General features: G+C 51.6%; 1 protein-coding gene across 1 annotated transcript in view; it reads right to left on the reverse strand.

Annotated features, from left to right (window-relative positions):
* The window catches only part of NKD1 (NKD inhibitor of WNT signaling pathway 1), a 95904-nt gene extending 95369 nt beyond the window's left edge, over positions 1-535 (reverse strand). Inside the window, exons 1-2 of the mRNA XM_021094196.2 lie at positions 343-535; positions 182-214 (exon numbers count right to left, since the gene is read on the reverse strand). Of these exons, the coding sequence (XP_020949855.1) occupies positions 182-214; positions 343-367 (58 nt within the window). The 5' untranslated portion in view covers positions 368-535. The remainder of the gene's footprint in view (positions 1-181; positions 215-342) is intronic.
* Between the last annotated feature and the right edge of the window lie 23693 nt (positions 536-24228).

Here is a 24228-nt window from a genome sequence, read left to right on the forward strand (position 1 = left end):
GAGAGCTGGGACAGAGCTGGGGGCACAAAGTCTCCTCCCAAGAGCGGGTTTGTGAGACCGGTGGCTGGAGTTGGGGATGAGGGTGGCCCTGGTAATAAGATCCCCGCGGGTTAGGCCATTCCGCCGACGCCCGCGGTGCTTCCCAGTCTGTCCCCCCCGTCGGTGCCCAGCGCGCCCCTACCTTCCGGGCTCTCCCTGCGCTTGCACACGGCGGCTGCAGGCACATCGCGCGCGGCGGCGGCGGCGGCGGGAGCCGGAAAGAAAGGAGAGGCAGAGAGTTAGCAGTCGCGGGGGCGAGGGCGGCGGGAGGCAAGGGGCCGGCGCGCGGGCGGGGACACTGACCCGGCTTGGAGTGAAGTTTCCCCATGCTGGGGGTGCAGCGGGCGGGGGCGTCCCTAAGCCATGCGCCCGGCCCGAGGGCCCTACGGCTCGCAGCCCCTCGCCTCGCTCTCCTCCTCCCGGAGCAGCCTCAGAGCAGAGCGGAGCCCGAGGCGGCGCCGGGACGCTTTCCTGCTGCCGCCGCCGCTACCGGACTGACGCCCGGGCGCGCCGTGCCCCCAGCCCGCCGCCGCTGCCCGCGCCTCCCCGCGCGCCCATTGGCCGGGCGCGGCGCATCAAAGGCGAGGCGAGCAGCAGAGGGGGAGGGCTTGGGGCGGGGCTGGCGAGCTGGGGGCGGAGCATGGAGAGGCGCTGCAGGACTAGACACAGCGCCCCCCTCCAGGCTGCTGTCTCTGACCCCGCCGGGGGCTGGGGACCAGGGATTGGAGACCCGGGGTGAGGGAAAGTGAAGGAGCTCCGGCCAGTAGGAGTACTGCTGGGTCCGGTCCTCTCTTAAAACAACCGATCCTCTCGCTAACAGTGCTGTGCAATCCCTCAGTTCAGTTTTTCCTTGAAGCGGAGAGGAGGACTCAGCGGCTCCAATTAACAGGTGATGAAACTGAGGTCGGAGAGGAGACGCTGCTCTGTGCCCCTGCTGCTTTGCCCCTCCCAGTCTTGCACGACCTGACTTTTGCAGAAAGTGTTCTCTTATTACTCAACCCCGTGCCTGCCCCCTCCCCTCCCTCGACCTCTGGGTTTGGGTTTGGTTGTTCTGGAGAAGCCCTACTGCGCCTCCGGCCAGCTGTGGGTCCAGCCAACTCCCAGCAGCTGCAAGTGTCCAAAAGCCACGAGTAGCCAGCCAATCGCTCTGTGTCCTCATCCAGGGGCCCGTGGGTGCCCGCCGGGGGTCGGGGCACGCTGCCAGCTGTGCGGCCCGGAAGGGGGTAACCGCTGGGCCTTTGATCTTCCTTGGTTTCCGCTCCCCGCTGTCGTTCGCCAGACCCAAGGGCTTGTTTGTTTTGTCTGGGGAGGTCTCTGCGGAGGGGAGGGCGACATCAAGGGGTTCCACTCTACCTTTGTGGTTCTCTGAGAGAACGCCTGCTCTGCTAAGGACACTGTGGGCCTGTTAAGTTCGTCCTAGTACTCGGCAGTCTGGGCGTGGGAAAAGAAAACCATGCAATCGGAATGAGGAGACCAGCTCGGCTCCCTTGCACTGAATTCTCTGCAGAAGCCTCAGTGTTCTGGTCTGTAAAATGGAGGCTCATTTCTGCCCTTTTGGCCAACTCCTTAGAAGAGCACTTCCTGATCATGTGAGCAACATATGTAATTTCTAAGCTTTCTAGTAGCCAAATTAAAAAAAAAAAAGTATAAGAAACAGATGAGGAGTTCCCGTTGTGGCTCAGTGGTTAACGAATCTGACTAGGAACCATGAGGTTGAGGGTTCGATCCCTGGCCTTGCTCAGCGGGTTAAGGATCCAGCATTGCCGTGAGCTGTGGTGTAGGTTGCAGATGCGACTGGGATCCCACGTTGCTGGTGCTGTGGTGTAGGCAGACAGTTGTAGCTCTGATTAGACGCCTAGCCTGGGAACCTCCATGTGCCAAGAGTGCAGCCCTAGAAAAGGCAAAAAGACAAAAAAAAAAAGAGAAAGAAAGAACAAAAGAAACATGAAACTCATGTTAATAGATTTTATTTAGCCCATCAAAAATTTCAACATATAATGAGATATTTTACATTCTTTGTTTTGCACTGTTTAAAATTCTGTGTGTGTTTTACACTTAGAACACATCTCAACCCAGACAAGCCACGTTGTAAGTGATCAGTGGCCACGTGTGATTGGTGGCTACAGTTTTGGACATTATAACTGTGAAGCATCTACAGGTCTCAAAAGGTTATTGGGAACTGCATGGCCCTCTAGAGTCATAAATCTCTTCATCCAGCAGTGTCTTACTTCCATCGTCCAAACTTCCTTTTTACACACACTTTTGGGTGGAAATGAAGGCTAATCTTATAAGCAGGTATATTTAATGCTCTTAGCAGGTTGGTTTCATTTGAGGAGTGCTTGAAACCATCCCCAAATTATTATTGTCCATTTTATTTATTCATTTTTAATATGGCTATACTTGCAGCATATGGAAGTTCCCAGGCTAGGGAATCAAATCAGAGCTGTAGCTGCAGGCTATACCACAGCTTGCCACAACATCAGAACGTTAACTGAACGAGCCCAGGGATCAAACCCACAACCTCATGGATACTATGTTGGGTTCTTAACCTGCTGAGCCATAACAGGAACTCATATTATTGTCCATTTTATATTACAGTTCTTTTTTTTTGCTTTTTAGGGCCGAACCCTTGGCATATGGAGGTTCCCAGGCTAAGGGTCTAATCAGAGCTGCAGCTGCCTGTCTATCCCACAACCACAGCAACATTTGAGATCCGAGCTGCATCTGTGACCTACACCACAGCTCACAGCAACACCAGATCCGTAACCCACAGAGCGAAGCCAAGGACCGAACCCACATCCTCATGGATCCTAGTTGGGTTTGATCCGAGGAGCCACAAAGAGAATTGACCTACTGTATGTCAGCCATTGTCCTAAGTCATGTACAGCTCTTACAACCACTGTCTGATGCAGACTTGTACTTGTTCTACAAAGAAGGGAACCCACTAGGCTCAGAGAGGTGAAGTCACTTGCCCAAGGTCACACAGCGAGTCAGTGACCTGGTTAGGAACTGAACCCAAGCCTGCTGATTCCATTGTACCTGTAGTTTTCACAATATCAGGCAGTCCCAACACTGTCCAAGCTTAACATTCCACCATTAGCAAGAAACTCGTTCATCTGGAAATAAATATTGATTCAGTGCCAGCTATGTAACAAACACTGTTTCAGGCACTTAAGATCCATCCGCGAACAAAATAATCCCCACTCTTGTGGTCTTGCATTCCAGTGGGAGGAAGACAGAGAAGAAACAATGAACATAATGAATGGGCAGATAGTGTGGTAAGTTAGAAGACGTCAGCAGCTACAGCAGCGGTTCTCAACTGAGGGCAGTTTTGTGCTTTAGGGGACGTTTGGAAATGTCTGAAGGCGTCTAGCAAGTAGAGGCTAGGACTGCTGCTGAACATCCTGCAATTCATAGGACAGACACCCCAAACAAAGAATGATCCAGCCCCAACCGTCAGTAGTGGAAAAGTGAGAATCCTTGAGCTGCAGGAAAATAGAAAACAGAGCAGGATGACAGGGATCAGAAGTAAGAGGGAAGGGTCTGAATCTGAGCAGGAGTTTTCCTGCAGATTCCTCCAAAGGCAATGGAATTCGGTTGGAGATGCTGTTTGTCTCTCTCACCCCCCGCCCCCCCCACTGGTACCAGGGTGCAACTAAATCAAAGTGAAACTCCGAGCGGTCTTTCTCACAGTGCTCAGAAAGTTGGTGACTTCCTTAAAGCAGTCATGGCTTTCTTCTTGCCTGAGAAAAAAGTATCCCCTCTCCCCCTTGGGAATTTCTTTTTACAGTTCAAAAAGAGATAAAAGCAAGAACTAAAACTCTGCAGTTACCAGTATGAGTCTTGGGGGAAGTAAATCCCAAATGTCCAGCCCAGAAACAAAGCACCCCTTCCCCCCGCCCCCCGCTTCAGCCTGGCTCTTCTCAGCCCAGCAGGCGCTTAGAACCTCACTGCTGTGAGCTCCTGTTGTGGCACAGCAGAAATGAATCTGACTAGCATCCATGAGGATAAAGGTTCAATCCCTGGCCTTGCTCAGTGGGTCGGGGATCTGGTGTTGCCTGTGAGCTGTGGTGAAGTTTGCAGACTCAGCTCAGATCCCACATTGTTGTGGCTGTGGTGTAGGCTGGCAACTGCAGCTCCAATTCGACCCCTAGCCTGGAAACTTCAATATGCCACGTGTGCGGCCCTAAAAAAGTAAAAGAAAAAAGAACTTCACTTGCTGCTGGAATCATGACACCCCCACCCCACCCCCAGGTACCTGGCCCTGGGGGGAGTCACCAAAGAGGTGGGCCTAGTGGTGAAATCTCAGCCTGTCCAGGGCTCTCGGGGGAGGCTCCCCAGGGGCCACTAACCCACCGTCCACCTGGGGTGGCCACTCGGCCCTTTGCCAGCTTCCTGCCCCACAACTCACTGTCTTTTTATGTGTTTTAATAATTTATCTGGCCCACTTCTTGGGCTGTATACTTACAGTGACACATCTTTTTCTTTGAAGATTTCCCATCCTTTGGGGGAGGAGAATGGGGAAGGAAGGCAAGGAAGAGATAAGAGAGAGAGATTATAGCAGAAACGGGTTTCATGGGGCTTGAGATTTAGCAAGGCTGGTTTAGGTGAAATCTGTTAGATGTGCAGCTGGGAGGTTTTTGAAACACACACACACATACACACATCACCCTGGTTGGCTGCCTCGTGCTTGTCCCCAAGTGAAACCATCTGATCTGACCCCCTTCAAATGCTGCTCTCTAGAGGAAGACCTCCTTGACCTTCGCACCTGAAGAGCTTTGACCACTCTAAAGAGCCAAGGTCCCCTCCCCTCTCTCTTCACTGGCACTGATTATTTTTTAAGGGTGCAGCTAAATTTGGCTGGACTCCTGGAGGTGGGGTCTTGCCTGACTTGCATCTCTAGATGCAGTAACAAGTATTGCCCATAGAAGGCGCTCTAGATGGAATGAGAGGAAGCCGCCCAGTCCCATCTCCACCCTGTGATGTTTTACCATCAGTAAGAGGGTGAGAGGGCTTCCAAGAATATGACCAGGGATAGGCTAAAGAAAAACTAATGCCTAAATCTCGCTAGGTCCCCCAGATCCCTGGTGAGTTTGGGCATCGCTAAGCACTAAACCTGATTTGGGTGAAGAAAGGAGAATTACACTGTTCTGTGTGAAAAAGTCACTGGACTTTTCAAGATGGCAACCAGAAAAGGGAAGGAAAGAGTGACAAGAGAAACACGCTGAGAAGAGAGTGACAAATATAAGGGCCTAAGAAGGGCGCTCCTGTGAGGGGAGGCAGCCAAGTAATTTTCAGGAGTGAAGTCTCAAATGCCCTTGGCAGTTGTCACTGGCTCTGCTCTATGCTGGAAAAGCCCCGCATCCCTCCAAACCTCAGCAAAAATACTAACCAGGTCTCTTGAGTAGTGGCACAGGACAGAATGAAGGAACCAGGAAAGCCACCCAGTGTAGACCATCCATGGGGCAACTGGCCATGTACAGTCTTGAGAGGGGAAACATTCCTCAGGAGGACACGGTGGCAAGAGGCTGGAGGAGGAATGCCAGCCCAGCGTCAGTTCTTGGGGAGGAAGTTGGGGGCAGGCTGGGCTTCCCCCAGAACAAAGGGTGGGTCCTCAAACTACTCTATTCAAGCCTTCAAGGAAAAAGCTCCCAAAGACATCTGCATGAGCCTAAATGTTAGTAAAACAGAATCGAATTTTTGTGCCACCAACACCTCCCAGGTCTGGGATGTCTTTAGCGAGTGCAGGTGACCTTGGAGGAGAGAGAGCGCCAGCTCGGCTTCATCATGTCCCTGCTCTCCTCCAGCCCCTGCCTCTCTGCTCCTCTCCAGGCTCCTCTGAGAACCTTTCTGCTCACAGTACCACACTGTCTACTTCCAGACTTCTTTTATGAAAGGAAGGAAAGTCCCACCTTTTTAAGACTTTTTTTTCCAGTTGCAAGCTGGCCTGGTCACCACACTCAGTCCGCACATCCAAAAAATAGAAGGAGGGGTCTAGCAGAGTGGTACTTCCTGAATCGGGTTCTACCAGACACCACAATTGTGAGATGCTCTAATTATGTGAAAGAGCTTCGTGGGAAACTTGCGGCAGCTCTGGTGTAGCTAAAGGGAAATTAGTTCCTTTTCTGCAGGACTTGTCAGAACCTTCAGTGACTGGCCAACCTTTGTGATTCTCCAAGAGAAGAACATCCTATGCAGGGTTTTTCTTTTTCTTTCTGTTCTTTTCTTTGAACAGCCACACCCGCGACATATGGAAGTTCCCAGGCTGGGGTCCAATTGGAGCCACAGCCACAGCAACGCCAGATCTAAGTCACATCCACGAACTACACTGAAGTTTGTGGCAACGCTGGCTCCTTGACCCACTGAGCAAGGCCAGGGGTCGAACCCATATCTTCACAGACATGATGTTGGGTTCCCAACCTGCTGAGCCGCAATGGGAACTCCCTAGGCAGGGTTTTTCAAACTCACTGGACCAGGGAAACCCTTTATAGGAAGCACGAGTGAAAACAAATGTTCAGAAAAGAAACTTTGGAAAATGCTGGTCTAGATGCCTTCTAAGCTTTCTTCTAATCTGAAATTCCAAGTGCTAAATCCAGGGACCCAGCCCAGGAGGGTGGCAGGGAGGAAAGCCCAGTGGGGACTCCCTGAAGGAGTATCCCCACGTGTGTTTACAGCGTGCACTTAACATACCTCACAATGTACATGCCCACCTCCAGACCTCTGAGCCATCAGACACCTACTCTGCTTGAGGCTCCATGAGGGGCTCAAGGCAAGAAGGAAAAGCATCACTGCAGCAGAGCTCATGGTGAGTTTGCCTGCCTCACCTGCTTCCCTTCTAGTTTAGCCTCCTCTCTCCGCTGCTCCTCCTTCAGCCTCCACCACCCCTGCCTTCTCCTTCCATCCCACAGAGCACAACGTCTGGGTGGCCCTGCTGCCCTGTGGGTACCATATGACCCCTTCACTCCTTGGCCACAGTCGATTGGATGCCTGACCCATGAGCCCAACCAATCAGGATCTCCTTGCAGAACTTGAATAATGAGGTCCAGGGCCCAGGGTCCACTTGCTGTCAGTCTCTGAAGCCAAAGGGCTCTTAGGGTCTGGAGCAGCTGCTTTGGGGTCCCTGTGAGCTGATGAACAAGCAGAAAGAAGCAGGAGTAGGGACAGTCAGAGAGAAGCAGAGATGGTAAACCAGGCAGAGAGAGAGGTGAAGGTAGGCAGATAAACTGTCATGGTCCCTGATACAGCCTGTTCCCACCTTTCAGCCTTACTGGTTCTGCCTGTACATTCTCTTCTGACCTCGGGTCCCTGAAAGACCCTTGGTCCCCCTTCCTTAGGCTAGGGTCAAAGAGACTAGATGAGAGTTCCTTGAAATTTAATAGCATATGAATCCCCTGAGGTTGTGTTAAATGCAATCTGGGATTTCCTGTTGTGGCTCAGGGGTAACAAACCCGACTAGCAAACATGAGGACGCAGGTTCAACTCCTGGCCACAATCAGTGGGTTAAGGATCCAGCATTGCCGTGATCTGCAGTGTAGGTCGAAGATGGGGCTCAGACCTGACGTTGCTGTGACTATGGTGGAGGCCGGTGGCTACAGCTCTGATTGGACCCCTAGCCTGGGAACCTCCATATGCCACAGGTGCAGCCCTAAAAAGACCAAAAAAAAAAAGAAAAAGAAAAAAATGCAATCTGGGCTGAGACCTGAGAATCTGCATTTCTGTGGATGCTGCTGATCTATAGCCCACGTCTGAGGCTCTAGAGAATGAGGTCTAGCAGCTACTGGGGTTATAGAAGTTGTTCCATCATTGAGTGAATAGCAGTACTGGGTAGGAGAAGAAGGAACAGACGGTGAGGAGGAGGGACCTGAGAAATAAAAGCGCTCTCTTTTATTCATTCAGTCAGTCAACAAAGATTTGTTGAGGGTCTAATTTATACCAGGCTGTTATGTTAACAGAACAGACAAAAGATAAGTCAGTGACAAGTCAGTGATTTTGTGTACGGGCAAAATCAAGTGGGGAAAAGGGAGGAGAAATACAGGGGAGGGGTTGCAATTTTAAGTAGAGGAGTCAGAAGGTAGCTTTGGGGAGTTCCCGTCGTGGCGCAGCAGAAACGAATCCAACTAGGAACCATGAGGTTGCGGGTTCCATCCCTGGCCTCCATCAGTGGGTTAAGGATCCAGCATTGCCGTGAGCTGTGGTGTAGGTTGCAGATGAGGCCTGGATCCCGCATTGCTGTGGCTGTGGCATAGGCAGGTGGCTACCACTCCGATTGGCCCCCTAACCTGGGAACCTCCATATGCCGAGGGTGCAGCCCTAAAAAGACATAAATTTAAAAAAATTTTTTTAAATAAGGTAGATTTTGGAGCAGAGCTGTGAAAATGAGGAAGGGGACCATAAAGATGCCAGGGGAAAGCAGGTTCAGGCGGGGGAACAGCAAGTGCAAAGGCCCTGAGGTGATGGGAATGCTTTGGGAGAGAGGAGCCCAATGACTCTGAAGCAGAGAAAATGGGTGGGGGGAAGGAAAGATGCGACTGGAAGGTGACCAGGCTAGATCATGAAAAGTCTGCAGGCCTTGGCGAGAGCTTCAGCTTTACTCGAGGGAAATGGGAGACATCAGAGGATTGTGACTGTGACCCGGGCTGCTGAGTTGAAAGCTGAGTGTGGGAGCAGAGGTGGTGACAGATGACAAGGCAGAGACAAGGAGACCCACCAAGAGGCAATTGCCGCAGCCCTGGCGACATGTGATGGTGGCTTAGACCATGATGACGGCAGTGAGGAGGGGAGAGGTTGGATGCTGAATGTATTTGGAAGTCAGAGGCGACGAGATTAGCTAATACTCTGGATGTGGGGAGAGAATGAGCAGAGTTAAGGAAGATGCCAAAATGGCCTGAGCCACTGGGAGGAAGGAGCTGCCATGAACTGAGATGATGAAGCCTGTGAAGGGGAGAGAAGGCAGGTGGGGGAAGCTGTCTGCTGAGCAGGGAAGCTCAGGGCTCAGTTCGAACACGTTATTTTGAGAGGCCTGTTGCATATCTGAGCAGCCAGATCAAGTAGGCAGTTGGATCTATGAGCCCAGAGTTCAGAAGCAAGCTGCAGGCTACAGAGATACACCTGGGTGTCATAAACCTATAAAGGGAATTTAAAGCCTGACATTGGATGAGATCCCCTGGGGAGCGAGCGCAGACAGAGAACAGAAGCAGCCCAAGGATAGAGCAAGTTTGGGGATCGGCAAGTATCTGCCCATCTCCGCAGGATCTCAGCAGCTCCGTGACCTCTTGACCTCCATCCAGTTTTCATGGGCTCCTGGAGAATCCCCTTCTCGGCAAATCCTTCTCATACCTGCTCACCCCACCCCTGTGCACACGCACGCGTGCACACACACACACACACACACACACACACCCATAGCAGACAGGATTCCTGGCTCAGCATCTGAACTCTCAAAGCAGTTCTTTGTTCACAGCAGCCCTAGAGATAAACGAAGCGCTCCGGGCGTCCAGCGCAGGACCTGGTGGATGCCAGCTCCCTCTCTGATGAGGTGGTTACAACAGAGCACTCCACCCCCCCCAAGTCAGCCTCATACCACCCTGTGACAGGGACTTTAGGAATATTTGCCATAGGCAGGAATGACTTGCCAAACAAGCCCATCTGACCAGAGGGGACACTGTCCCCCATAGCATCTCCCAGAGTCCTCCCCAGCCCCGATCATTTTTCTTTCTCTGGGCTCCATGCCCAAAAGAAGGTCACTGCCACCCTACCACTCCAAGCAGCTTTTGCCCATCTCACACACACACACCCGGCCCTGGCCAGGGCAGGAAGGCAGAGGGAGCTGATCAGACACCTGACCACCATCGTCCCTTCCCTCTGAAACCACAGGGATGAGCTTTTGTTTCGCCGCAGCCCTAAGGATGCTCCATTTGCATCTTCCGACAGAGAGCTGGGGTACATCCTCCACCTGGCGCCTCTTTTAACATCCTCATCTGCAGGCTTCTCTGGGTGACAAGTATCTTTGTACTGTGCCCCCCTCCGCCGCCCCTCCCTCTCTCCCTGGGTTCTGACTCTCTCTCACAGGCTTCCGTCTGCACAAAGGGACCATTGAGAGGCAGGCCGTGGGACGCCGCCTTTGATCTGGGGTTCTAATAACGTGTGTATGTTTGTGTCCCAAAACAATGCAGCAGCCTCGCTGGATGGATGGAGGTGGGGGGTGAGGAGGAAGAGACAGTCGGCAGGATGGAGGATGGTTCCGGTGGAGGCTTGTCGACGAGCATCCGCACGTTGGCTGGTGCATTTCAGGAGCACGTCTGCTGAGTTCTCCGGTGAGGCACATTTGTCACACAGACAATGGCCCTGGCACTGCCCATGACTTGCCAACCCAAGACCTGAGAGGTTGCTGGGACCGCCCTGGAGCTTTTCAGAGCAGGCAGCCAGGGGTTCACCAGGGGAAGGGTAAGAACCCTAAGGGAGGGACTTGGACAGGTAGAACTGGTGGCATCTGCTCAGCCTAAACAGACAGCTACTGCCCAAGGGCCCAGAGTTGCTAGACCGCTTTGATTTTTCAGGAGCAGCTGCAACTCCAAGCTCCTAGGTGGAAGCTCCAAATTTTAAAATACTGGCAGCAGAGAGTTGCTGCTGTGGTGCACTGGGTTAAGAATCTAACTGCAGTGGCTCTTGGGTCACTGTGGAGGCACAGGTTTGATCCCTGGCCCAGGAGAGTGGGTTAAAGGATCCAGCATTGTCACTACTTCAGGTGCCATGGGTGTGGCGGTAAAAAAAAATAAATAAATAAAATAAAACATTGGCAGCAAATTTTAAAAATTCCAAGTCATGGTGTGGTTCCTGAAACATGCGTTCCTGCTGGGACCCAGCCTCTGAGCACAAAATCCACTCTTCGTTTAGGTAAATGCATCCAGAGAAAGTGTACTTTGGAGACAGGTAAGGTGGGGGGAAGGCCATAATTCAGACAAAGCCCAGGCTCCCCCCCAAAAGGGGAAAAGCAGGGTGATGAAGGGGCTTCCTGCCCCAGTATCCCTCAGACACATCCTGCTGCCGTCAGCATCATTCCTCCAGTCTCCTAGCAAAAGGGTACCATTTCCTTCCAATGTGTCAGGACTTGGCTGGGCACTGGGGATGTAAGCACAGATCAGAAAGGACTCCCCCAAGTCCAGGCAAGCAGAGCTGTGCTGAAGGCTCACTGTGCACATCGCTTTGCCTCACAGAATCCCCACCAGACCCTGAGGCGAAGGGACTGTGATTACCATCCCCACTTTAGAGATGAGGAAATGAGCTCAAGGAGAAAAACAGAGCTTCTCAACAAAGCAGCAGAGACTAGATGCCCAACTCACTGCCTGCCAGCTGAGCCCTTGTGTGTGGCTACTACTCTACACTGGCTCATGGGCTGCAAGATGCAGCACCCAGCTTTATGCCACGGAACTGTTGGTGTTGTGCAGTCAGCAACCTGTGCAACTGTACACACCCACCTGTGGTAGGACAGAGAAATTATAACGAATTAAGGGTTCATCGAGGTATATAGAAAGCCCAAATGTTGAGATTGGGGCCTCCCCTGGGAGCCTTCTTCCCAGCATAAATCTTGCTTCTGGAGAAGAAAAAGTTTCTTCTTTGCCCAGACCTTCCCCCTTCCACGGGTACCTGAGAGAAGCAAAGCCAGAACATTAGCACTTTCTGGCTCCAATATCTGCCTTCAGTTTTCTTGTCTGTCAATGGGGATAGTAGCTAGGAAAGGAATCAAACATCCAAAACAATGGGAGAGGGATTCTAGACTAAAGGGGGGTAGCTCTGCCTTCCTCATCTGCCAAGGGGGTGACCTTCACCCATAGATGGTAGAGACCCTCCCTTCCTCCATCCATAGATGGCAGATAGCTCCCAGGCTTTGAGAGCAGGAGGGGGTGGTTCTCTGGAACCATCAGCCGTCATTAATGTTGCCTCACTATTGCCATCATCGTGACCTTCCACCGCTGGAACCATGCTCGGGAGGGGCCCTGCCTCCCTCCTCCTCCCCCCACCCTCCCGCATAAAGCGTCCCATGGTTCCCGCTCCCATCAGGCATCAGGCCAGCTCTTTCCAAGAACTCACTGGGCTGCACAGCACAGCTGACCTTCTGTGTTTGCAACACAGACGCAAAGTGACGAAGCTCCAGACAGTGTCAAGTAAGGTGGGGCCCGCCTTGCCCACTGCCCTCCATCCTTGGTTGCTTGTTGCCCCAAGCAGGGCTGGGGGGTGGAGAGGGCCCGGGGGGCAAGAGCTGAAGTCCCTCCATCTGTTGCCTTGAATCTCTCTGGGGAGGGTGCTGGGGAAGAGGGCCTGGGTCACATCTTATAATCCACAGGTGGCAGGTCAGACCCTAAGAGAGGAGAGGAGAGAAGGACTGAGCCCCTGGGAGGCCCTTCCCCTCTACTCCCTGCTCCTCCTCAAAACCCTTAACCTTCCTCTTTGTAGGAGGAGGTTCTTGGGGGCCCGGATGGTTCAGGGGGACCTACAGAGGACTAGGAGAGCTGCAGTCCCTTTCAAACCCAGTGTCCCCTTTGGATAACATTGCAATGCACATGGAACTTGCTGGATATCTCTAACTTCAAATGAAAATCACTCCATTTCAAAAAATTTTAAATGCCCATAAAAATGCCAGCTTTTCTGTCCTCAAAAATCAGCAATGTGGACTTCCCATTGTGGCTCAGCAGATTAAGGACCTGATGTTGTCTCCATAAGGAGGTGGGTTCAAACTCTGGCCTCACTCCATGGATTAAGGACCTCAGCTCTGACTCGATCCCTAGCCCAGGAACTGCCATATGCCACAGGTGCCGCTGTAAAAAGAAAGAAAAAAAAATCAGCAAGTGTGCCAGCATATGGAAGTCCAGAGTTGGCATGCCTGCTCTCTCCCTCTTCTTGTACCCCAGGCCTCTCTGAGATCCAGCATCTGACCAGCTCCTCAGTCACGCAAGTGGCCTCCTGAGTCAGTCCTCTGGCTGCTGCTCTACTTTGGTTTCCTGCTTATCCATCGGCCCCAGCATAGCTGTCGCCTCTTCCTCCACAAGCCAGCTGTCTTTCTGCTGTTTCAGCCCCTAGCCAGAGCTAGGGGAGTGCTTAACTTCCATCCAAGCAGCTTAGTTAAACAGTTCTTCATCCCCCACTCTCAGCCCCCAGATGGAATTCCGGAGCCAGCTGTTAATAGACTAATAGGAAAGGAGCAGCCAAGCCTGGGGTTTAGAGGATGAGCAGGAGTGGGGAATCCATCCCACTTTTACGCAGCTACCCTCTGAAGATCAGTCCCCAGCCAACTCCTGGCCAGAGGACCAGCTCCTTGGAACCCAGGTGGTGACAGACGGTCTCCACCAACCACCCCATCCACCCCATACTTGTTGCTAAGTTCAAGGTGATCCATTGAGACACTGTCATCAGGCTAAACCAGACCAGCCTGATGTAGAATAGGCACCCAGCTGGGTGCTCTAGGCAGGGCTGAGATGAATCCAACCTTGGGAGATGAGCACAAAATAGCATTAGTGGAGGTGAATCATAAGCTAAGGTATGGGAAGGCTTAGCACAGAGCCTGGCAAGCAGAGGTACAGTAAAAGAGATCTCATCATTATTCATATAAAAGCATCAAAAATAATGTTTTCTTTAGGACTTTTTGCTTGTAAGTGACAATGACAGAAACCCAATAGTCCCAAGCCAAAAGGAATTTTATGGGCTCATATAACCCAAGGGCTAGAAGGACAGATCACGGGCAGCTTCAATTACAACCTAACGACCATGTGTTGAATGTGAAAAGAGAATGATTCTTCCCCAGCTCAGATGAGAAAAATCCTGGGGAAGGATTCTGATTGGTCTAGCTTGGGTCATGTGCATAATCCTGGACCAATCACTAGAGGAGTTTGGTTGGTCCAACTTGAGTCAGAGGCCCAACCCCATGGCCAGATGGAGTTGATTGGCAGCCCCACCTCAACCTCAAACACCCACTGAACCTCCACACTTCTTAAGAATAAGAAATGAGTTCAGGAGTTCCCATTGCATCCCAGCAGTTATGAACCAGACTAGTATCCATGAGGACGCAGCATTGATCCCTGGCCTCGCTTAGCGGGTTAAGGATCTGGCGTTGCCGTGAGCTGTGGTGTAGGTCGCAGACACGGCTCGGATCCCGCATTGCTGTGGCTGTGGGGTAGGGTGGCAGCTACAGCTCTAATTCGATCCCCTCGCCTGGGAACCTCCAGATGCTGCAGGTTCGGCCATAAAAAGACAAAATATAATTAAAGAAGGAGTTCATACTGGCAAAGCTCTTGAATTTTTCCAGCACATAGTCAGTACCATATGAATGTTTCTCAAATAACTATTGAAATAAGTCCCTTCCAGGCCTATGGGTGCAATAAGGCTTTTTTGGTTGCCTTTTCCCAATGTGGTAAGTTCAGGTCCTTTCAAGGTGAACTCAAAAGCTACCCTTCCCCAAGGCCTTCCCTAAATTCCAGCTGGGAAGTGACTTCTCTTTCTTCAGTACCTAAACCCACTTGATCAGCCTTTCTCTTCCACTGCTGGGCAGGTCTGGAGTCTTCTGTGAACTCGTGAGGCCTGAGGTCTCCCCCAGAGCTGAACCCAGGGCCTGGTGCCCGGTGAGTATGGAGGAAATCCTGGGAGAATGCCTGAGCCTTTCACCCACTGTGAAAGCCCAGCCTGCCTCCAAACCCTCAAAAGGGCAGCAGCAGGAACACCACTGGAGCTGGGGCTAAAACATACATACATATACAGCCCAGCCCAGCCTGCTGGTGAAATGCCACAGTGCCACAGACCTCTGGGTCAAAGTCCCTAATTCCACAGGCTGAGATTTCAAATGAGTACTCCAGCTTCTGAGCTGAGCACATGGAACCTTCTCTTTGGAAACACTTTGCAAATCGGCAGCTCTAAGAGGAGAGAGGCCTGGAGCCGGAGTGGGTGAGGTCTGGCTCAGAGGCAGGAGGCTGTCTTCTCCAGCCCTGGCCCTTTCATTAACATCATTTCCAGGAGTTCCTGTCATGGCTCAGCAGTAATGAGCCAGACAAGCGTCCATGAAGACTTGGATTCAATCCCTGGCCTCGTTCAGTGGGTTAAGGATCTGACATTGCTGTGGCTGTGGCGTAGGCCGGCACCTGCAGCTCTGATCTGCCCCCTAGCCTGGGAACATCCATATGCTGCAGGTGCAGCCCTAAAAGAAAAGATACCAAAAAAAAAAAAAAAAAAAAAAAAATCATTTCCAGCTACAAGTCTCTTGAGTCAATGTGAGAGAACCAGTGGGGACAGAGGGGCCACCCATATCTTCTTGAACCCCTTGACCTGACTCTTCATTGCTGGAGATCTGCTTGCAGGTGGCCAGAGATCTCAACCAATATCCCTCTGTGTGGGAGTGCCACTACCCCAGCTCTGGCCACTCGGAGTCGTGACTCACATGACCCTAGAGCTACCCTGGGGACTGAGCCCAGACCACACTCTGGAGGACCCTGCTTCATAACACTCCTTGCTGGGGTAGCTGTGCGCTGGTTCCTCTCCTTCCTGGCCCTGCCTTGCCAACCCCATACGCACACTCCTCTTCTGAAATCTGCTTCTGGGAACCCAACCTCAGAGAAGACAGAGGGAGGGGGATTAAAATGATGGAAGTAGCTATGGGTTATTGAATGCTCACTCTACTTCAAGATCTTTTCATGAATTATCTCTTTTAATGACCTCAACGAACTTGCAAGGAATTTTTATCCCTATCTCTCTGTGTGTGTGTGTGTGTGTGTGTGTGTGTGTGTGTGTGTGTGTGTGTGTGTGCATGCGTCTTTTTAGGGCCACACCCATGGCATATAGAAATTCCCAGGCTAGGGGTCCAATCTGAGCTGAAGCTGCCAGCCTATACCACAGCCACAGCAAGGGGGGATCCAAGCGTGTCTGCAGCCTACACTACAGTTCACAGCAACACTGGATCCTTACCTCACTGATTGAGGCCAAGGATCAAACCCACATCCTCATTGACACCAGTCAGTTTTGTTACTGCCGCGCCATAACAGGAACTCCTATCCCCATTTTAAAGATGAAGAAATTGAGTCTCAGAGAAGTAAAGCAACTTGCCCAAGCTTATAGAGTGACCAAGTGTTGAGCAGGGTTTTCTAACTGTTCTGTATACCTCCTTCCATTGGAAAGATGCCATGGGTAAGGTCTATACACATATCTGTAAATTAAATTTGAAAATGAAGCCATAACCAATCCATTAAACAAGCATGGAGGACAGGACACATCTACGAGAGATCGAAAGTGTGATAGCGATTGCTTCTGTCTGCCAGGCATAGCTCCCCCTCTCTACCCCATCTTTTTCGGGTATCAAATAAGGGTAGAGGTACACTAACCATTCTTTCCCCCTACCTGGTCCTTGAACTCAGAGATGGATGGTGCCTGCAACAGAAACATCAGCTGACAGAACCTCTTGCCGAGATCCAGCTCTTCAGCCCCATCTTCAATCCTCTGAGCTACCCACCCCGGGATTAGGCCATTAAAAGCCCCCCAAAGGCTCAGGTTAGTCAGAGGCCATTGCTGCAGTTTATCAACAAGTCACCCCAAGGGATGCAGAAATTGGGATGAGGAGCAGGGTGTGAAAAGTGACTTACCCCCAGATATGAAATTGAGTGAGAATATGAGCCAACAAATGCCCACTCATTATGTAAGCAAATGTGAGTAGAATTTTTGCACGTGCAGCCAAACAGACCTTGGGGATGCGTGAAAGAAAAGGGATGGGAAAATGCCTTCTGTGGATGCCCTTTTTTAAGCTACGTCTCTCTGCCTGTTCGTCTTGTTGACAGTGCGCAATGCTTTTGCTTCCTTCTTTTCACATTTAAACCATGTTGGTGATTTGCAAGGTGACAGGGCATGAGGAATCTGATGGTCAGCTTGGGTAAGGCTGGGTCCTGGATGGAGCAAAGAGTTCTGGGTGGTTCAGCAGGAAGGCCATAGGCTGGGGAGTGAGGCTGGGGGGATGGCAATCGGTTCTAGTGACACTCTGGACTTGCTGCGTGTCATTGGACAAGCGTCTTCCCCCTCTGGGGCTCAGCCACCCTTTTATAAATTGAGTGGGTATCTCTGAGGTCATGGCTGAATCTAACAGGCTCACATGTTTGGGATAAGCATGGGGGCACCTGACCTGGGTCACATGAAGAGACGGACAAGAGGAGGAGAGGTGGCAAGGCGGGGTTGCCGAGTCCATTCAGGCCTCTCTGGGCTTTCACCTGAGACTCTTTCGGAGCCTGAGAGCCTATATACGCCGCATTCTTGCCATTCCCATGTTCTTCTCTCCTGATCCTACATGACTCCCATAAGTAGCAGAGTTATTGATGCCCAGGATCCACTCTCCCGGACTCCGTTTTCCTGCCTCCCTGGCAGCTGAGCATGGCTCTGTATGACAGCACACGAGCTGAGGGGATGTGTGTTTGCCCTTCACCTTGTCCTTCCCTCTTTTTGCAGGTTGGAGCTTAGGCACACGTACCGATCAGCTTCAAATGTAGGGATGGGCGGAGGATGAGACCGAAGTCACTTGGGCCCCTGACCCGCATCATCAAGCCCAGCTGCCCTGCACTCCAGACCACCTGCTAACTTGAGTTTCACCTACTAGAAAGAACCTTCTTTGTCATTTAAGTTACATACTTTGGGGGACCATTTTTCCAGCTGCTCACCCTGTGCCCTACCTGATGCCTCTTAGCCCCCATCCGAATTCATACCAGATCTTCAGAGGCTTTGCCAGCCAGGATGGAGGAGCTAATCTCCGCCAAAAAGAGAGGAAAGGAAAGAGAGAACTGGGAGCAGGCGAGGAGAGCTCATTCATTGGACGCCCACTCTGTCCCAGGCATCCGTTATCTCCAAAGCTTTCAATTTTATCATCGGCAGCAACTACTGTCCATTTTTTCCCCTTGAAGTGACAGGTGCACTTCTTTCCTTTTTGGGAAAAGGTCTCAATACTCAAGTCCAAATAACCATAACTTCTCTCTTAATAAATTTTTTTCTTCCCCAAGTGAGGATGGTGTTCGGTGGGGTCAGCTCACCACTCAAACAACTGCCCAAGCTCTTGTCCTTGGGCGGTTGCATTTGCACTTCGGTGCACAGGAGAACTGCCACATGCGTTCGGTGGCACAGAATCTGAACCTGGCTTGTACTCAAGGGTGGAGAAATTAAATTTTTTATTTATTTTTAATTTAATTTAATTTTGTATTTATTTATTTTGTCTTTTCCAGGGCTGGACCTGTGGCATATGGAGGTTCCCAGGCTAGGGGTCGAATCAGAGCTGTAGCTGCACAGCTCACAGCAACGCCCGATCCTTAACCAGGGATCGAACCCACAACCTCATGGTTCCTAGTCGGATTTGTTAACCACTGAGCCACGACGGGAATGCCATAATTTTAAATTACAGTTGATTTATCATGTGGTGCCAGTCTCTGCTGGACAGCCAGGGGACTCAGTTATACATACATATATACATTCTTTTTTATATTATTTTCCAGTCCCAGAGATTGGATAGAGTTTCTTGTGCTCTACAGTCGGACCTTGCTGTTTATCCATTCTAAATGCCATAGTTGGGGGTTAGTAGATGCAGACTCACCAAGGACATTCATAAGTGGTGACTGTCTCTTTGTCTGTCTTTATTTTTTACTGTGAGCGCATCACAGCCTGATGCGGGCTGCAGCCAAAGCAGTTTTATCCACCCTCACTCTTACACCATCAGTGCAAAAGTCCACACAGTAAGAAGGGCAAAAGGGAGTTTCCAGTGTGGCTCAGGGGTAACAAACCTGACTAGTAACCATGAGGATGCGGGTTCAATCCCTGGCCTCGCTCAGTGGGTTAAGGATCCGGTGTTGCCATAAGCTGTTGTATAGAACAGCAGCTATAGCTCTGATTCTATCCTAGTCTGGGAACTCCCGTATGCTGTGGGTGCAGCCCTAAAAAGCAACAAGAAAAGAAAAGGAAGAAGGAAAGGAAGAGGAAGGGAGGGAGGGAGAAAGGAAGAAAGGAAGGAAGAAAAGGGCAAAAGGCAAATGACATCTGAGTATGGTCAGAAAAATAGCTCTTAGAGTTTCTTTCCATCGTGGCACAGCAGTAATGAACTTGACTAGTATCCAAGAGGTTGCGGGTTCGATCCCTGCCCCCCGCCCCACGCGCTCAGTGGGCTAAGGATCCAGCATTGCCATGAGCTGTGGTGTAGGTCGCAGACGTGGCTCGGATCCTGTGTTGCTGTGGCTCTGGCGTAGGCTGGCAGCTGTAGCTATGATTTGACCCCTAGCCTGGGAACCCCCATATGCCGCGGGTGCAGCCCTAAAAAGCAAAAAGGAAGGAAGGAAGGAAGGAAGGAAGGAAAGAAGGAAGGAAGGGAGGAAGGAAGGAAAATAGCTCTGACCTTGTATATCCTCTGACAGGGACCCAGGCATTCTCAGACCACACTTCGATGGGCACCGCCTTTCACTGTTCTGCCTTTTTCCATAAGCATAAAAATGTGCGCTCGCGCACACACACACACACACACACACACACACCACAGCTTCTATCATTTGATTTTTAAAAGGGCATTTGAATATCAAAAAGAAGGACGTCATCTCAGAAGAAAGGATACCCCATTAAACTGCATGCGTTTAGATTTATGAACAACTCACCGCATTGTCCTCCCTTTTCTGGTTTTGCCAAGGCCAAGGGGCAGATGCTGGCATAGAAGAATGGTGTTTGGAAACCGCCTCCAGCCTGACACACCCCTTCTGGCTCCGAAGAGGGGAATTATGCCCCGAGGGCAGAGTACTAGCAGGGGCATCGCCAGCCAGGGTTCCGTGGGGCTGGATCCTGGTTTGCCTCCAGGTAGGGACCAACTGGCAGGAGGACCCTGAGGTCAGATGTTACTCCCATCTCACCCATCCCAGGAGATCTAGGAGCAGAAGAGCCCCCCTCGAAGCCCCCAGTGAGGCATGAGTTGGAAGCAGGCTTTGTCTGAAGGAGGTGAAGGTTTGGCTCTAGTCGGAGCATCCTAGAGAATCAGTCTGATCCATCAACCAGCCGACACTGCTTGGCCCTTACCCAGCTCTCTTGGCCCCTAATCCAGCATCCACTGTCTGGGGTCACTGGGTAGGAGCCGCAAGGACTCACTACCTACTCTGCACATGGCATAAGCATGTCTGGGGCACACCCCCAGCTCACACTCACATAACTCCCCACCCCCGTCTCCACCCCCGTCATACCACTTACAGCCTTTCTCCTCACTGCCCCACCACTCCCACTATCCCAGGGAACACATGGGAAGACCAGGGCCCGAGGGTCAGGGCAGCGACCCCAGGCAAGTCCCCTCCCCTCTCGGGGCGCAGCTTCCAGCAGCAAGGAGGCAAAGGCGGATTGCAGAAGATCCTCCATCTCTAAAAAGCAACACCCAATGGGTCTAGGAGGTGGGAAGAGCGTTGTGAAGGCCAGGCTGGTGGCCCAGGTGGGACAGGGAGAACGAGGCCTCTAGGGGGCAGGAGGTGAGAGGGTGTCAGTCATGAGGTGTAGGCAGCTGTGACCACCCAGGACCAAGGATCTGGGATTGGATCTGAGGGTAAGGGGGAATTTTGTGGGGTGTGGGGGGGGCTAAAGGGTGGGATAGGGAGAGCACAGAAATAGGGGTGTGGGGATGCAGTTTAGGGGGTACCGAGGGCTCATCAGCAGATAGTAAAATTGGGGTACAGTCATACTGACCCTCGGAAGTCCCCACAATGGCCCACAGAGTGGCACGTGCCTTTCTCTGGGTCCAAAGCTTTCCCTCATCAATGCCAAGGCGGGGAGCATAAGCACAGGGGTCCATGTCTTTTCAAGGAGTTGGCATCTCTGGGAAGTGGTGATGCTGATTTGCGTGTGTCAACCTGAGTGGGTCCCAGGGTGTGCAGACACTTGGTCAAACACTATCCTGGGCGTGTCCTTGAGGAAACTTGTGGATGAGATTCAGTTTTGCATCGGGGGACGGAGTAAAGCAGATTGCCCTCCCTCCTGTGGGTGGCAATGCCCGATGGATTTTACCAACAAGGGAGCCCTCAGCACCCAGCATACCACAAAGGGTGGGGACCCTCTTCACGGTGATTTGGGTCCTGCCTGGACTGACACTCCGCAACGTGATTGGTGAGCAAGTGGACAGAGGTCTGACTTCATGAACCTAACTCAAAAGTTGGGTGGATTTTATGGAGTTTCCATTATGGTCAGCCCATTAAGGACCCAGCGTTGTCTAAGTGAGGATGCAGTTTCAATCCCTGGCCTTGATCAGCAGATGGAAGGATCTGGCGTTGCCAAATGCTGCAGCGTAGGTCAGAGATGCAGCTTGAAATCGACCCCTAGCCCAGGAAATTTTATATACAGCAGATGCAGCTGTTAAAAAAAAAAAAAAAAAAATGTTGGATGGATTTTAAAAATCTGTGACCAATGAGAAGAAAAACACTCATGTGTGTCTATAAAACTGCTTCCAGGGTGGCCTCCTGGATTTGCTTGGCCTTGCTCAGTGGGGACTTGGCCTGACCTCACAGGCTCACAAATCTCCTGTTTCAGGAGCTGAACCAGAGTCCCAACTCCAAGACGCCCCCTCCGTGGATCCCTCTCCCCCCTCTACCACCAGGAGGATGGGAGACGCTGCCTCCCCAGGGACTTACACTCTTTTTTAAAAACTGCTGTGTAGCATTGAGAACTATGTCTAGATACTTACATCGCAACACAAAAATGGGAGGAAAAAGTATGTGTACATGTATGTATAACTTGGTCCCCATGCTGTACAGAGGAAAAAAAAATTTTTTAATTGAAAAAATTTTTATTTTTTTGCCTTTTTAGGGCCACACCCATGGCATATGGAGGCTCCCAGGCTAGGGGTCGAATTGGAGCTGAAGCTGCCAGTCTACGCCACAGTCACAGCAACATGGGATCCGAGCCACGTCTGTGCCCTATGCCACAGATCCTTAACCCACGAGTAAGGCCAGGGATCGAACCTGCGTCCTCATGAATGTTAATCAGATTCGTTTCTGGAGTTCCTGTCGTGGCGCAGTGGTTAACGAATCCGACTAGGAACCATGAGGTTGCGGGTTCGATCCCTGCCCTTGCTCAGTGGGTTAACGATCCGGCGTTGCCGTGAGCTGTGGTGTAGGTTGCAGACGCGGCTCGGATCCCGAGTTGCTGTGGCTCTGGCATAGGCTGGCAGCTACAGCTCTGATTAGACCCCTAGCCTGGGAAACTCCATATGCCGCGGGAGCGGCCCAAGAAATAGCAAAAAGACAAAAAAAAAAAAAAAAAAAAAAAAAAAAAAAAAAAAGATTCGTTTCTGCTGAGCCACAGTGGGAACTCCAAGTTAAAGTCTTTAAGAGTGGCTTTTCATGTCACGGAGGAGACAGGAGCAAGGCTAATGTCCCCATTACATCTGCTCGCTGGTAATACAATGGATGTCAGGTCACACCAAAGGATCTGAAGCTAATAATTGGAAACAGAAAGCATAAAACAAAAGCTAAAGGAATTCCATGTCAAAGAAAGGGCTGCCTTCTATTTTATATACTGTCGGTCGATAAAGCCAGACTGTCCTTGGGCTGTCTCCCCAGATGTAGGACCCCCTTTCAAGCAGGGAGCGGGGGACGGAGCAGGGAGAGGCACGGCCTGGGGGCCAAGAAGGAGGAAGCCTCCATCCTTTCAGAAAGTTCCTGTCTTGGAGTCCCTGCCCACAAGAAAGGGACACACATGGTCCGGGACCGAAGAAATAGTCTCCCTCCAGGCTTTCTCAGGTGAACGGAATCAGCAGCTTAAAAGGGAGAAGAACCAAGCCGGAAAAATGAGGCCACGGAGCCAGACAGTGTGGTAACAAGATGCACCGTGGATAATATCACAGGCTTGGAGGGTCCAGCTCTTCAGGGTCAAATTCCTGCCATTCTGCTTTGCTAAAAGGCCACGTTAAGTCAAGTCCACCCTCTGCCTCAGCTTCCTCATTTGTAAAACAAAGATGATAATCCTCATGATCACCTCAGCAGGAAGCGTAAGGATTCAAGGGGTTCATGTACACAGAGCCCTAAGAGTGTCTGCTAGAGAAATCGCTAGTCCAGGCTGTCGCCTTGTGTCCTCTTCTGAGGTGGTAACATAAGGACTTCAGGGGCCAGGAGGACACACATTTCCTGCTCAGTCACCTTGCTTAGGGGATGTCACTGAACCGCTCTGAGCCTTAGTTTCCTCATTTGAGAACCAAAATGACTGTCTTGCAGCATTATCGTGGCGAAAAATGGAATGTTGGGAACAGTCAAGCCCTAGACCGTCAACAGCATCTCCGGCTTGTGCAGTGCACAGCCTGAGCAACATCTGCTGCAGCCCTGATAATGAACATAAAGCAGTTGGCACACTGGAGACACCAACCCCATGCCTCCGTCTGTGGACGCTCACCTACCAAACCTTCGACCTAAACTCAAAGTCCTTCCTGTGCAACTTCCTCCACAAAGAGCACTGTGGATGCTGGGAGTTGCCGTTGTGGCGCAGTGGAAACGAATCAGACTAGGAACCATGAGATTGCGGGTTTGATCTTTGGCCTCACTCAGTGGGTTAAGGATCTGGCATTGCTGTGAGCTGGGGTGTAGGTCACAGACGTGACTCAGATCTGGTGTTGCTGTGGCTGTGGCGTGGGCCGGCAGCTGTAGCTGCGATTAGACCCCTAGCCTGGGAACCTCCATACCCCTCGGGTGCGGCCCTAAAAAGGCAAAAGATAAGAGTACAGCAGATGCCGACGCTGAGAAAGAACTGCCATCCACCATCCATGAGGATTCCTGCCTTCAAGGAACAAACGTTTCTAGGAGGAAATATCCCCAACCCTGCAGTAATACAGAACCAAGCTCCACGGGCCAGGCTCCAGAGAGTGAAGCAACCCACAGCCGGTGAGGGGGACCAGGCCAGGCACGTTCCCCACAAGAGAGTCCCCAGAGAAGGCCTGGACTCCTACACGTGGGCAGAAGGCGAGAGGTCACGTGGGTGGCAGTGTCTGCAAAGGTGAGGAAGTCGTGCTCCTGCTGTCTCCTCTGGGGGGGGGGGGGTCCCTCCATGTGCACCCAGGAGTGGGGGTGAGGGTGGAACCCAGGCAGAGGCTTTGGGGACCAGCCCCTCGTCCTGTCCCGTACCAGTCGGTTGATCTATTTCAAATGGGCCAGCTCGGGGAGAATCCAGAGTGACCCCATTGTTCTATTACGC

Source organism: Sus scrofa, chromosome 6, assembly GCF_054392235.1.
Source record: "Sus scrofa isolate SSC_HxYL_T2T_F1_AM1 chromosome 6, Sscrofa_HxYL_maternal_Yorkshire_Landrace_v2.0, whole genome shotgun sequence".
Lineage (NCBI taxonomy): Eukaryota > Metazoa > Chordata > Mammalia > Artiodactyla > Suidae > Sus > Sus scrofa.